Below are 15,426 nucleotides of genomic sequence, written 5' to 3'. Positions count from 1 at the left end.
ATGAGCTCCCGCTTACCTAAAAATATTTCAGATGCCACTCTAGCCATTAGAAATGCATCACTCTGTATTGTCAAATAATCTCTCCTATAATGCAGAAAATTCTAGTAAGCAATAGGAAATACTATCTAATGGTCATTCAAGCCTTTTCTAAAATATTTTTCAAAGTATATCATTTCTGGGGCGCCTGGATGGCTCAGTGGGTTAAGTCTCTGCCTTCAGCTCAGGTCATGATCCCAGGGTCCTGGAATCGAGCCCCGCATCGGGCTCTCTGCTCAGCGGGGAGCCTGCTTCCTCCTCTTTCTCTGCCTGCCTCTCTGCCTACTTGTGATCTCTGTCTGTCAAATAAATAAAATCTTTTTTTAAAAAGTATATCATTTCCCTCTAATATATTTTAATGAAAAGAAGGATGGTATTAACCAATAGACTTTTGAGAGAGGTACAGATTTACAGAATTGACATGGTAGTGAGCCGATCCCTAACTCTCCTGTACTCACCAAGCAGATGAGCTAGTCTCCTCAGAGGTACTCAGAGCTCCAAAATCTTAAGAACAGGTGCCTCCATATTAGGTACATGGATTTTTTCTGCCATCTAGTGGTCAGCTTTTGAGGCCAACTGCCTTTTTGTCAGCAAAATCGGCGTGGTCCCATCCTGGGTACCTGCATAAGAATCTCACTGGCTTCTCTGAGTTTGACTATTTTACATAGCTCTTGTAGGTGGAATCATGATTTCACATGTTTACATATCTATCCAAACTCATCAAATCTTACCGTTAAATATGTGTGGACTTTGGTATCAGTTATATTTTAATAAAGCCATTTAAAGCAGCAGCAACTCCCAAGCATCTTCTTCAACTTACACCTTCTAGAGGCTCAGAACCTATGTGAGGTGGAAAGAAACACAAAGGCCTGGATGTGCGGGGAGGTTGGAGCCCCAGACTGGCTATTCGAAGACCATTCTCTTAGCCACCTCTTCTTTAGGTGTCCTCAGGCCTGCCACTTCTTTCCCCCAACCCCACCTCTCATGTGTCAGATGGGTCACACTGTCCAGTCCCCACTAGCTCTAATAATTTGGTGTTCTAATGTCTCTCGAATTGCAAATATTTGTTTAAAATGTATCTGTTCTTCATTAATAAAACTAAATCAAGGAGAAAGTATAACATTTAGACAATTAACTAATTTACCATTCCTTAGGACAACTCAGTGATAAAGTGGGTAAGGATAATGCTTCTGACATCATCTTCCTCTTGGTGAAACTCTTTTTAATTGCTGTCTAAAGGCTGTTTACTGATTAATTTCCTCTAAAGGCCATAAGTAAAATGTAAAGAGCAATGAACAGGTGTCTTGTTTTTAATACTAGCATATTGATGGATGCTAGAACAGCTAATCACACCTATAATACACAGTCATTTATTCATGTGTTGGATTTACTTAGACTTCTCCATTTGCCAAGACACAGCACTGGCTTAATCCCTTCCGGAAGAACTACCATATATTTTTTAGCATTCTACCTGCTTCTAAAAACTTCATCGTTACCTTATTCGATGATTAAAGGAGAGGAAATCTGAAAATAATCAACTATCTGAAGGTCCCACTGACGTCCCATTGCTGCCATTGTTTTTTTTTTTAAAGATTTTTAGAAAATTTCTTTTTTTTTTTAAGATTTTATTCATTTATTCGACAGAGAGATCACAAGTAGGCAGAGAGGCAGGCAGAGAGAAAGGGGGAAGCAGACTCCCTGCTGAGCAGAGAGCCCGATGTGGGGCTCTATCCCAGAACCCTGAGGTCATGACCTGAGCTGAAGGCAGAGGCCCAACCTACTGAGCCACCCACGTGCCCCCCATTGCTGCCATTGTTAAGGCCAAACCTACATTCTGCCATCAAAACATTCTTTGGGCCCTAGAAGGAACATTTGTTTATTACTTCCTCTGCATTCCCACCACCCACCAGCTGCAGCACCCTGAACTTTCTTTGGAAAAGTACTTGCTATGCCTTGAGTAGTCTTGACTTCACTTCCAAGGCCAGAGTGAATCTTTATTGACTTAGGCCACTCTAAATGACTCTTCTCCTGGCCACAGTTGTTGGCTCAGGGGTGGACACATGATCCAACCCAAGTCAATGAGATTTCCAGAGAGACTTCTGAGAAAGAGACTCTCTTCGACACTTTTGGATCTAAACAGGACTTATATAGCCAAAGAAACTGCTAAAACCATCTTGGAATGAAAGGGAAGAAACTGCTGAAAATTTGTAAGCCCCAGTAAAGAGAAAGAACTCGAATCCTAGTCAGGTCACTGGAGTCCTAGACCAAGTCTCACCTGAAGCTAGTCTTTCCTTTGCCTTCAGTCAGCAAAGCACATTTATTATTTAAGGCAGTTTAAATTGGGTTTTCTGGCTTTTGAAGCAATAGCAAGGACAATAGCAATAATAATAATTCATAACTTGTATGATCCCTTGCAGACTCTCCATATATTTTGTACTAGTCCTCATGGACTCTTTCCTTCCAATTTTACCAGACTGAAGGAGAATAAATATTCAGGCAGAAGGGACAGTGTGAGTGAAGGCCCAGAAGTTCTCATGGGGTTCTGGGGGTGCTGGCTTGGTTGTTAAAGTTTGGGCCTGGTATGAGGGAAAAGCTAGAGGAAAGTGTGACCCCCATGGAGACAGACCTGAGTCACTTTGTGACTGACTGCTATTGCCATTAACTAGAAGAAGAAATGGGAGAAAGGAGACAAAATTCAGTTTGGAACAATTTGGATTTGAGAATTACCCAACTGAGCCTCAGAGGTTGTTGACTGCTGTCTCAACGTTGGTGTCTTCCATCACCAGGAACCTGGCAGGTCCTTGAGGGCATTGACTATGTGCCCTTCCTCTTCCATCTGTCCCTCAGAAGGCCCCAAAGATTGCTCAATTAATGAAGAAATAAATGAAAGCTAGTTATCCAAAAATAACTACAGTTCAGTCCCAGTGTCTTCTGTGGGCCTGATGATCATGTTTATCAAAAGTTCCAGGAAGTTCTGTGATGTCTGCCAGTGAGAATGAGAGGTTGTCAGTGCGAGAGCTAGCACTAACGCTGTACCTTGAAGTTGTAGGTGGAAGAAAGGGAGTAGGGCCTTCTAGGCTGGGAGAGGAGCTTGAGGCAGGTGTTTGGACATCCCTGCCTAATTTGACAGTACTACTGCATTGTGTACATTATATCACTGTTTTCAAATCATTGGAGCATCAGAGTGACGCAATTAATAAGGAACCCCACCTCACCTGAAAACCCAAGACCCATCACAATGACGAGAGAAATAGAGAGTACCAGGAAGAGATTTTGTTCAGAGAAAGAGGTCAGAGAAAATTAAACAAACAAACAAACAAAAGGGTCCCTAACTGCAGCTTTCTACCTCCTTCAGCTGAGTCGGGAGACCATTTGGTGTGTCTATGGAAATCCAAGGAATAGGAAATGAAGGCAGCTGTGCTGATGTTGTGTGCCTCTTTTTCTGATTACATACAAGATGTAGAAAAAGGAGAGGGAACCCTGAACCGTTCTGATAAACAAATCCAGAAGCTAATTGCATTGTTTTGTTGCCTATACCTTTAAAGGAATCTCAGAGAAAATTACAAAGAAAATTTCTGTTTAAAAAAAGGAAGAGTCTAACTCCCATAATTGTTTCCAATTTAAGAAAAAAAAAATCTTCAAAAGGAAAGTGTTACTTCCAAGCTAGTTGTTCCATATGCATTTTAAAAAGAAAAATATGGCACAACCTAAAGCAGCTTTCTGTCAGCTGTTGGGGATTTGCATGAAAATGATCAAAGGGGTCCTTTCCCTCTGTCTGAGATATATAAACTCTTATCAGTCTCCTCTTAAAAGGCTCTCTGGGTGTAGGCATTTACTCCTCTATCATAACTGTTTACTCTTATAGGCAATATAACTCTCATGGCTGGTTTTATGAATTTCTTAGCCGTCTGCAAGGAAGTACTTTGAAACATTAGAAAATCCATTCAAATCTTATTTAACTGGCAGCAGGTGACTTGGAAATGATTTTGTGCTCTTTCTTGTTTTCTAATTCTTTGACGAGTGATGATGCTGACTGGCTTCATTACTTCCACAGGGAAACAGATCTGGGATCCAGGGACCTATGAAAGTAGAGGCACCCACCCATCACCCTCGTGCAATTTACATCCTCTGAATTTTGGGTGACGAGATTGGGTTTATCCAAAGGAATAATAAGATGGATGTGGTCTTGCATTCTAGTCTGGCAGTTCTGAGAATTACTCATGTTTTCACATTTTAATATGAGCACTAGAGTAGAGCAGAGCTGGTGTGGAATGGTAGATGAGGCTTGGAACTGGGTGCCATGAAGTCTGGAGATGCAAATTCCAATTCATCTTGATTAAATGGTTTAACCTTTCTAAGCTTCTGTTTAGCTTCTCTCTAAAATAGGATAGTTACATCCATTCTAAAGGAGTGCTGAGGTTTAAATGAGATAATATGTATCACCTATCTCTTGTATGTGATATACAATGTTGGTTCAATGAATTGCGCTTCTTGGGGGGAGAGTATGGGGGGAGGTTGGGGTACTTCCAGTAGTGGTATTATTATAGGGCTTTAAGTATTCAACCAATGGAAGAAAACATTTTTATAAAATTTTTAAAGATATTTTTTATTTATTTGACACACAGAGAGGACACAAGTAGGCAGAGGGGCAGGCAGAGAGAGGAGGAAGCAGGCTCCCTGCTGAGCAGAGAGACCGATGCGAGGCTTGATCCCAGAACCCTGGGTTCATGACCTGAACCGAAGGTAGAGGCTTTAACCCACTGAGCCACCCAGGTTCCCCAGGAAGAAAACATTTAATCAGAATATTCCATTCCAATTTATCCATGATGATTACAAAGGATTACAGTAGGAATAGTTAATATAAATAATATGAAATTGTCATTTTCCAATGTGTGATATTTTTATTGTTTTAATTATTTTATTAAAGCTGATAGATGCTCATTTTCAAATATTTAAATGATACAGTTGTATAAAGTGGGAAATGAAAGTCCTGTATCATTTTTTACCTTTCTGCTCTGAGATATATTAATGATCCCTTCAAATTTATCTGTGTAAAAATATAAAAATAGTGCTAGAACAAAATAATGGATTTTTCACTTAACAACAAGATTTGACATTGATGTGATGGTGGATCATTTTACCTCTAGGTCCTTACCTTTGGGGTGGAACCCACTGGGAACTTTAGATTTTTTTATTCAGTTTGTAAGCCAGTAGCAAATCAGGCTTTCAGTTTGCTCTAACAGGGACTCTGAGTTGTCTGTTATTAAATAATGTCTAACAGTATCAGTATATTCCTGCTGGACTTTTGTAGTAATGACTTTTGTTGAGGGATAATTTTTAAAAAGTTGAATGCAGAACTTATATAAACATATGTTAAGGATGTGCGAATAGTTTAATTCATTTTGTTACTAAATGAAGGAATCAATCAAATGATATGCCTGGATTAAAGCAGAATTCAAGGAACAGAAATTTAAAGAATCATTCAAGGAATGCTGAAATGAATTTGCTAATAGATGAAAAACTGGTTACTGCTTTTTGTGACCATAACCTAAAACCTTTGGAGTTTAGATTTCTGATTAGACAGAAATCTATAGCTGAACATATAAAATCATAGTATCAATGCTCCCATCAAATAATAAAGAACAAAGTCAACACAGAATGCATTCTCTGAGATAATTAAACAATCCTTGGATGAGCTCTTTTAATGATGACCTAGTGTTACTTTAAAAAGGATATGTTGTCATCTTTTCCTTTATTTCTAAGTTTTGGATGTTAATTATGATTAATAATTATTTAAACTTGTTGTTGGTTGTCATGGTCATGTATCCCTGTTATCTTGACCTACAAAACCTTTCACCTTCCATGTCTTTGATTTCCTTTTTATGTTCTTCATTGTTTAAAAAAAATCTTTTATAAAGAAACAAGACCTTGAATTTTTTTTTACTTGCTGTTTTTGTCTTATAGATACATAAAATAACAATTGGAAGACAAGTTCTTTGTCACCAGTAAGATCAATTTTATCTTCCATTTCAGCAAATGTAGTGATTAACTATTAAAACCCCTGTTCTCTTACTATTTTTTGCATGTTTCCCTGAATTTCAGGCTTAGAATAAATTCCTCCCATGCTCTGTCCTACCCCCAAGACCATACAAGGTATCTTTTCTATGTGACAAATGCACTGGGACATCTACCACCTGCCACCTACCACCAACCTACTAGAAGGCAACCAAGTTACCTTCTAGTAAATTGGAGTTCTTAAAGTCAAAGGATGTCTTTGTCCTCTGTTTCCTAAGTGACTGGCATGTATTAGGCACTCCATAAGTAACACCTGAATCAAGGAATGACGTATGGACACTATTATAGTCAATGAAGCAAATATAAAATTAAAAATTAATTCAAAGCATCTTTCATCCCTCCCTCATAGTTTTCCTTCAGTCATTCTACCAAACTTTGTCATTCATTTTAAACATCTTAAACTCTCCACCTTTTAATGTATTAATTAGTACTTTTGCCTTTCCTTGAGACTACTTGTTCTTGTCTAGGTGAAATATTGCAAAATAGTCAAGTTCTGAGTTTCCCAACTCAAGGTTGAGCTTCGCTGTCCAAAACCAGCTTTACTGACTGTTAAAAGGGGTTTAATTTTGCTGTATATATATTGTTATATATCTAATAGCTATGAAACAGATATTTCCACTGTAGGAGCAAAAAACTTGTAGCACATCATTCTTAATTTTTTAGAAAAGAGCTGAATCAAAGAGCTCCTTATCATAAAGCAATTTCATGGCAAAACTAAAACTAGTTCTAGATAACCAGACTGGAGGGTGAAACATTAGATGCTACAGTGACAAGTTCTCCTGCCCAGCCTATGTTCCTGTTCGTTTTTGATCCAAGATACTGGTAAATGGGAACAAGCAATGATAGACTTTGGTTAGATAATACTTGCTATGCCTATGAGGTGATCAAAGACCTATTATTAGGTGAGTCTAGAGTAATACTTAAAATATGGGGCAATCTCCAGGTGCCTGAGTATCTCAGTCGGTTAAGCATCTGATTCCCAGTTTGACTCAGGTCCTGATCTCAGGGGTCCACACTCAGCAAGGAGTGTGCTTCTCTACCTCTCCCTCTGCCACTCCCCCTTGCTTGAGTGAATTCTCTCTCCCTCTCTTTCTCTCTCAAATAAATAAATCTTAAAAAGAAAAGAACAAAACCACTGGGCAATTTCACATTGCCATAATGAGAACTGAAAGATGCTATAAAGTTGAAGAAACAAAGTCAGCCTTCCTTTATTAATGTTCATATCACTGGGTAGCTAACATTGTGAGTGCACAGCAAATGTCTGTTAATGCTACTGCTCTCTTTTTTTTTTCTCTGAAAGACCTTCTCTATGTCCAAATCTGCCAGATCTAATACACAGACTGACCCAGCAAGAAGGAGCACTATTTCTAGGATAAGTTGGAAAGATCAGAAATAGGGTCTTTTCTTCCCCTCTTTCAGAAAATGAATGGGAATCAGTAGAAAAATTGAGAATATTGATTAAACCAGAAAGTTGTCTTTTGAAAAGTCAGTAGATTAACAACTCAGTGGATACATTATCAAGGTAAAAGGAGAAAATGTGCAAATTACTGTTATCTGGAATGAAAAAAGGACATCACTACATCTTACATATATAAAAATGAAATTATGGAATTTTATAAAGAAATTTATGCTCGTAAATTTGAAAGTTTGGATGAATTAGACAAATTTCCTGAAAGATAAAAATTTCCAAAATATACACAAGAACAGATAAGTGTGCCTGGGTGGCTTGGTTTAAGTGTTTGCCTTCAGCTCAGGTCATGATCTCAGGGTCCTGGTATTGAGCCCCACATAGGGCTTCCTGCTAAATCTGGAAGAATCTGCTTGTCCCTCTGCCCCTCCCCCAGCTCATGTTCATGCTCTCTCTCTCTCAAATAAATATATAAAATCTTTTAAAAAAGAAAAAATAGAAGTTTTAATACCAAAATTAGGAATAAAGGAATTGACATTGTTCACTGAATTTTTCTTCCAGTCCAAATAAACTTTGATTCCCTGGTTAACCTAACAAACTTTTAAGGCAAAAATAACACATTCATTTATAAAATCTTTAAGAAAGAGGAGAGAAATAAGTCTTTTCATAAATCGTTTTGTCAGTGAAAAATTATACCACTAAAATCAAAGACAACACACACACACACACACACACACACACACACATACACACGCTCTTTAACATCAGTATTTCTCAGGAACATATACACAAATTTCACCAGAAAATATTAGCAAACCAAATTCAGCAATGTGCCTTAAAGTTTATTCAACTTTATGAAAACCAGGTGATGTGGTTTACTTCATTAACCAAATAAATGGTTAAAGAGAATCTAATTATATAAGTAGATGCAGAAAAAAAATCCAGGAAAATTCAACAGTTCTTCTTGCTAATACCTCTCAGCAGCATACCAATAGAAGAGAACATTTGTTAACCTATTAAAGAAGGTATAATAACACTTTTCTTTTTATAAAATCTTTTTTTTTAAATTTATTTATTTGAGAAAGAGACAGTGAGAAAGAGTATGAGTGAGGAGAAAGTCAGAGGGAGAAGCAGACTCCCCATGGAGCTGGGCGCCTGATGCGGAACTCAATCCCGGGATTCTGGGATCATGACCTGAACCGAAGGCAGTCATCCAACCAACTGAGCCGCCCAGGCGTGCCTAATAACACTTTTCAACTAACATCATACTTAATGGTGAAAGACTGAATGATTTCACAAGATCAAAAACAGGATGGAGATTTCTATTCTTATCCCTACTATTCTTCAGTGTAACAAAAGTTTTAGTCATTGTATAAGACAATTCAAAGTAATAGAGGTCACAGTGATTAGAAAGGAACATAAACAATGAATTCTGTTATGCTGAAAAGAAATAAATAAAAAATAAAATAAATTTTAAAAAACAGGAATAAGGAAAACAGTCTTTACTCATGGATGACATAACTTTGTATGAATATTTCTTAAAGAAATCTAAAGAAAAGCTTCTTTAACCAATAAGTGAATTTAGCTAGGTTGCAGGGACAGAACAATGTACAAAATTCACTTGTACTGGTTTGTATATGACAGGAACAATACAGATTGAAATTAAAAACCAATACCCACTACAATAATAGAAAAATAAGAAATTTATCAAAATATGCGCCACACTCAAGACTACAAAACATTGTAGAGAGAAATTTAAAATGGTATAATAAGTAGAGATAAAATGCTTATGGTTTGAAAGGCTCAATATTGGTATCAGTTTTCTTTAAAAACATCTCTAGATCCAAATCAGTTCCAGTCAAAAGCCTCACAGGCATTTTTGTAGATACCATCAAGAAGTATCTAAACTGTATATGTAGTGGGCTCTCTGTTCAGTGGAAATAGCCAATGTGGCTTTAAAAAAAAGAAAACATTTGAAAAAATTTCGGCCTGTGCTTGCTTCTAGGATTTTTATGGTCTCACGCTCAGGCTGTTAATCCATTTTGAATTTATTTTTGTGTTTGGTGTAAAAATGTAGCCTAGTTTCATTCTTTTGCATGCTGCTGTCCAATTTTCCCAACAGCATTTGTGAAGAGACTTTTCCCCACTGGATATTTTTTTCTTGCTTTGTAGAAGATTAAATGACTTTAACTGGGTTTATTTCTGGATTTTTTATTCTGTTCCGTTGATCTATGTGTCTCTTTTTGTACCAGTACCATACTGTTTTGATTACTAAAGCTTTGTAACATGACCTGATATCCAGAATTGTGATGCCCCCAACTTTGCTTTTCTTTTTCAAGATTGCTTTGGCTCTTTGGGGTCATTTATGGCTCCCTAAAATTGTTAGGATGGTTTGTTTTACTTTAGTGAAAAATGCTGTTGGTATCTTAATAGGGATTGTATTAAATGTGTAGGTTGCTTTGTATAATACAGACATAAAAATATATCTTTATAAGTGATTTCTAGAAACAGGACTGCAGTAAGGGCCATTTGCAATTTTTTTCTGTGTTTTGTCTATATTGTCCTATTTTTCCTATGGGGTTATTGACTGTTTCTCTACTTTTAGAAACTGTGTATTAAGCATATTAACTCTTCATGTATAATTGCAATTATTTTTCTCATGTAACATTTTACTCCTCTTAAGTTAAAAAACACATAATTGGTTTAACAACATTTTGATTAACTGCATCTGGAATTCGAGTCACAGTTAGCAAAGGCTTCCACTACTAACAGGCATTAGATTTCACAATTCTTTCCATCATTTTGCTTTTTATATTTAGACCTCTAGACCATTTGGGCTTTCTCTTAGTATCACTATGATGCATGAACACAATTTTATTTTTGTCCTGATGGATATCCAATTAACCCAATACCTCCGTTACAAAGATATCTTTTTCCATACTTAACTGAAATACCACCTTTATCGCATGCTAAATTTGCACATGCATCTGAGACTATATATTTTTTTTCTATTCAGTTTGCCTATCTGTCCATTCCTTCATTGGTACCACATTACAGAAATGTTAATACATAATTGAATATATTCTAGATTTTTAAAAAAGATTTTATTTATTTGACAGAGAGAGATCACAAGTAAGCAGAGAGGCAGGCAAAGAGAGAGAGAGAGGAGGAAGCAGTCTCCTCACCGAGCAGAGAACCCGATGTGGGGCTCGATCCCAGGACCCTAAGATCATGACCCGAGCTGAAGGCAGAGGCTTTAACCCACTGAGCCACCCAGGCGCCTCTATTCTATATATTTTAATATTTTTCTAGAGAAGAATTTTTTTCTTTTTCATTTTTTACTTTTCCCAATGCTAGAGGATGCCCCCAGGTTTGATCTCATGGTGCCTTTCCAGCTTCCAAGCCAGCAATGGCAAGTCAAGTCTTCCTCATATCACAATGTCTGACACTGACTCTTCTAAAAAGCCTTTTTTTCCCACATTTAAAGGATCTTTGTGATTACACTGGCTCCACTCTGATAAGCCAGGATAATCTCTTTATTTTTAAGTGAGCTGATTAACAAACTTAATGCCATTTGTACCATTAATTCTCCTTTGCCATTTAGTGTGGCATTTCTGGGTTGCAAGGATCGGGATGTGGTCATCTTTGTAGGGGCATTATTTTGGCTACGGTTGGGGTCTCTCTCTCTCACACACACACATACACAGACACACACACACACACACGCATTTTCCTACCCAGGGATATAGGAAATCAGAGCTCCACCAGACACTCCATCTTTTCATGCGTTGTGTGGCCCTTCATGGGAGTATCATCTCCAGGCAAATGGAACCACGCTGCTATATGTCAAGTTGTTTCATTTTTCAACTTTATTGCATAAAATATTCACTATTTTTTCTTAGTCTGGTTTGTTTTTTTTTCCTTGCAGTGTCTTCTGAATAACAAATATTTTGTTTTAATTAAGTAAGTTATTTTTTAAACCCTTCATGGGTTTTTGTTGTTGTTGTTGCTGTTGTTCTAGTATGGGAATTCTTGGTCTACGCCAAGTTTGCAAAAATGTTTTGTTTTACTCTAGAAGTTGTAGGCAGAAACTTTTACACTTAGGTCTATGATCCATTTCAAGGTAATGTTTGTATGTGGCCTGGGGAAAGAATAAAAGTTAATTATTTTCCATATAACATCAATTGTTTTGGCATAATTCCTTGAAAAGGCACATTTTCTCTACTGTATTACCCTGGCCTCTTTGTTGGAAATCAGCTCACCCTCTTAAGTGTGAGTTTGTTTCTAGATATTTCTTCTAGTATCTGTATAAGTATTCTCATGCTAAGACCATATTTTGTTACTGTAGCTTTAGAATATACTTGAAATTTTGTACTGTCATCATCAGGTATGCCCTAAAATAAAAATGGCAAGATGACAAAAGCTGTATGTAGTGTGCCACAGTGGATGTGCTGGGGTCTGTTCAGTGCTCATGCGTATTCAGTTAAAAGAGCAACAGGAGGATAAGCCACAGCATAGTAATTGGAGGCATGGGGTTTGGGGGGTAAGCAGAGAATACAGCTGTGGGAAAGGAATAGAAGTTGAATGACTGAATGAATTTTGTTTGGTAGATTTGGTGTTGCAGGTTATTTTGTTTTCTCAAAATCCTAATGCAAATTTAAGTTGTATAGAGACCCCAGATATATTTTTGAATAATAAAACAAAGGAGTCTGTTGGTTTTCTAGGGCTGCCATAACAGAGTATCCCAGATGGAGTAACTTGGACAACAGAAACTTATTTCTTCCCAGTTCTGGAGCATAGAATTCCAAGATCAGGGTGTCATCAGGGTTGTTTTATTCTAAGAGTTATCTCCTTAATTTATAGATGGCCACCTTCTGCTTTTCTTGCCTTCTGTGTGTGACTGTGTCCTAATCTCCTGTTTTTAGGAAGGTACCCGTCATATCCAAGTAGGGTCCACCCAAATGACCTTTAGTTCCTCTTCAAGGACCCTATCTGCAAATACAATCACATTAATGGGGGCTGGGGTTAGGACTTCAATATGTGAATTTTAGGGGGACACAGCTCAGCCCAAAATACTGCTGCAGGACTGGGTCATTTTGGTGGATCTTTGTATAACCACCCAGGTAGAGATTCCAAGTGACAGGTGTGCCCAGTAATCTGTACCAGCCTGGTGGGTATGCCTGGGGATGAAAGGAAATGCAGTTGAGAGAAAACTGATTCTAACTAACTAGTACACCCAGTAATCAAATTGTACCTCCCTGGTGGGTATGCCGCAGGGTGAAAAGGCAGTGCGGACAGATGACTATTTATCCTTCCTGGCGCTAGGTGTGCTGCAGAAGCTGCGGTACCCCTTGGCTCGGACTGCCAGAGGTAAGGCATTTCAGATGCAGGGCAGACACTTCATGCATCTGGTCCACAGGATCATGGGAACTAGACCCAAACTTTCTCTGGTCCTTCACCATGAAGGGATGCAGACAGCCATCCATGAGCATCTGAGTTTCTGTCTAGAGGTGGATGGGGTGGGGGTGGATTAGAAGAAGTTCATGCTGCAATTCATGCCCTATGTCCCCTAGGACCCACCATGGATCCTTCATTCCTACTGGCCTTTCTTTTGCTCCTGGCCCTGTCAACACCTTGCAGTTCTTGTAATTGTAAAATTCAGCACCCCCAGACATATTACTGCACATCAGACATTGGTGAGTCTGGGAGACACCAGAGAAGTCTCCGTCAAGGAGGTCTCACCCTCCGGGAGCTCTGGTGATCTGAGCAATGTCTCCATGAGACTTTGGATGGAGAAACCCAAATCAGTGAACCCGTGGGCCTCTGACCCATTTCTTCCTCCTCCCAGTCATAGTAGCTGATATACTAGGACCAGGAAAGAACACCAGGACAAAACGAGGTTTCAGAGTGAATGTCATTAAGGTAAACTCTGTACCTCCTTTCTTCTTACCTCCTTCCATCAAAATAAGCAAGACTGCCCAATCTTCTCTTGCTGAGTTGGGTGGTCTCTGGAGCCTTGCAGCTTCTATGAAAGCCTAAGTCTGTGGCTACTCTTTCTCTCCCATCACAGGTACTCAAGGCTCCCCGGGGCACCCCAAGAATCCATGAGATCTACACACCCATCAATTGGGTGGACTGTGGTTATGGTTTGAGAACCCGCCAGCAGTCATTGTTACTTATTGCAGGTGAGCGTCCCTGTCCACATACAGCCCTCAGCCTTGCTACCTCCCCACGAAGGAACCTCCCGACTTCTGCAGCTAGCGCCACCAAAGACCACGGGCCCCTTCTCCATGGGGAAATGCTGGGCCCTCATTCATGGCTGACTTGGGTTTTAGACCCTCTGGGCTAATTTCAGAGGACGTCCATACCTGCTGTGCTAACTCAGGCCATGCTCGCCCATCACTGCAGGCTTTCTGAGGGCAGGGACAGTGTTCTTCACAAGATGCCATCTGGTCTATTTCTGGTACCGGCTCACCAGAGAGCAGAAGCTAGGTTTCGAGGCAGCGTACAGAGCAGGATGCGAATGTGAAGTGAGTAGCCACCTAAGTGATCTTTCTCTGCAGCCCAGGCACTGCCATTGTCCCTTTCCCTGTTCTCAGATCTTTATCCCTTGCAGTCTCCCTTTCTGGATGATTCCTGCTCCTTCGTCTTCCTTCCATGCCCTGGCCCAGCCTCTTCCCACCGTTGCCTTCCTGTCCTCGCCCCCATCCCTGTTTCCTTTAGATTCTCCTTGTGCCCAGAGCCTTGTTGTCCCTCTCTGCCCAGGATGGGGGGTAGAGACAAGAGGTGGGCAGTCTGCTCTCTCCCTGCACCCTTAGATTCAGCCCTGTCTCATCTGCAAGCGTGACTGTCCTCAGCCTGACTTCAGAGAGTGTGTGTGGACACAGAAGGACTGTGACTACAAAATATGGGAAGGAAACCATTCCCAGTACTCCATGTGTGTCCCCTCCATGACTGGCAATTGCGAATGGACCCCTATCCAGAAGAGCTATCAATACCAAACCCCAACTCCAGAGGACTCTCTACTCACTCAAAATGACATAGTAGGGTTTTAGTATTGTTTCCTCACCTGGCTGATGTTAACGGAATGGAGTTCCTTTTCTACACCTCCTTCGAATTGTACACTTCAGTTTTGTTTACTTTCTGTAAGTAGCGTATGCATCAATAAAATTAACAAAAATAAAGCTCAAGTTTATAAACCCCACCCTAGTGACAAATACCCTTTATCTTCTCAGTTCTTCAATCACGTTCTCTTTCTTACTCCTTCAGAAACTTCATGCCAGACCCACATCTTTCTCATTCTCCAGTTTCTGACATTTCCTCATCCTATCAAAGCAAGAGCCTGGGGCCCAAACAAAGGGCTAGATCCAGACTCCACTGATGTATCCTTAACCTTCCCCCAGATGATTTGCAGAGCCAAGAATCACAGGAGAAAGGATGTTCCTTGTTCCCTCAGAATCAGGACTCTCTTGCAAACATAAAAATCATTCCTTGTCATATTAAAGTTCTGAAAATAAAATGGAAAACTTTGAAACTTTTATAAGAACAGAACGGGGAATATTTTTAGGACTTCAAATCATAAAAGGTACAAAATATGAAGGAAAATTGATAAATTCCACTACTTTAAAATAAAACATCTTCCCCTAAATAAAACAAAGTACCATAAACACTCTAAAAATAGAAGATGCAGACATACATTGATAATATAGAGGATTTACAGCTTTATGGTAAAAGTTAGGTCTGAGCAGGGGAGCCTAGATGGCTCAGTTGGTTAAGCATCTGTGTTCTACTCAGGTCTTGATTCCGGGGTCCTGGGATCAGACCCCAAGTTGGCTTCCTGCTTACTGGGTGTCTACTTGTCCCTCTCCCTCTGCCTGTCCCCTAGCTCATGCTCTCTCTCTCTTTCA

At 39.3% G+C, this 15,426-nt stretch overlaps 1 protein-coding gene across 1 annotated transcript in view; it reads left to right on the top strand.

Annotated features, from left to right (window-relative positions):
* Window positions 1–14,716, top strand: part of LOC131818748 (metalloproteinase inhibitor 1-like) — a 38,324-nt gene extending 23,608 nt beyond the window's left edge. Inside the window, exons 3-5 of the mRNA XM_059153401.1 lie at window positions 13,590–13,704; window positions 13,928–14,049; window positions 14,338–14,716. Coding sequence (XP_059009384.1) covers window positions 13,590–13,704; window positions 13,928–14,049; window positions 14,338–14,574 — 474 coding nt within the window. The 3' untranslated portion in view covers window positions 14,575–14,716. The remainder of the gene's footprint in view (window positions 1–13,589; window positions 13,705–13,927; window positions 14,050–14,337) is intronic.
* Window positions 14,717–15,426: the final 710 nt, after the last annotated feature.

This window comes from Mustela lutreola, chromosome 16, assembly GCF_030435805.1.
Source record: "Mustela lutreola isolate mMusLut2 chromosome 16, mMusLut2.pri, whole genome shotgun sequence".
Taxonomy (NCBI): domain Eukaryota; kingdom Metazoa; phylum Chordata; class Mammalia; order Carnivora; family Mustelidae; genus Mustela; species Mustela lutreola.
Note: the sequence above shows the minus strand (reverse complement) of the source record. Positions and strands in the feature narration are given on the sequence as shown.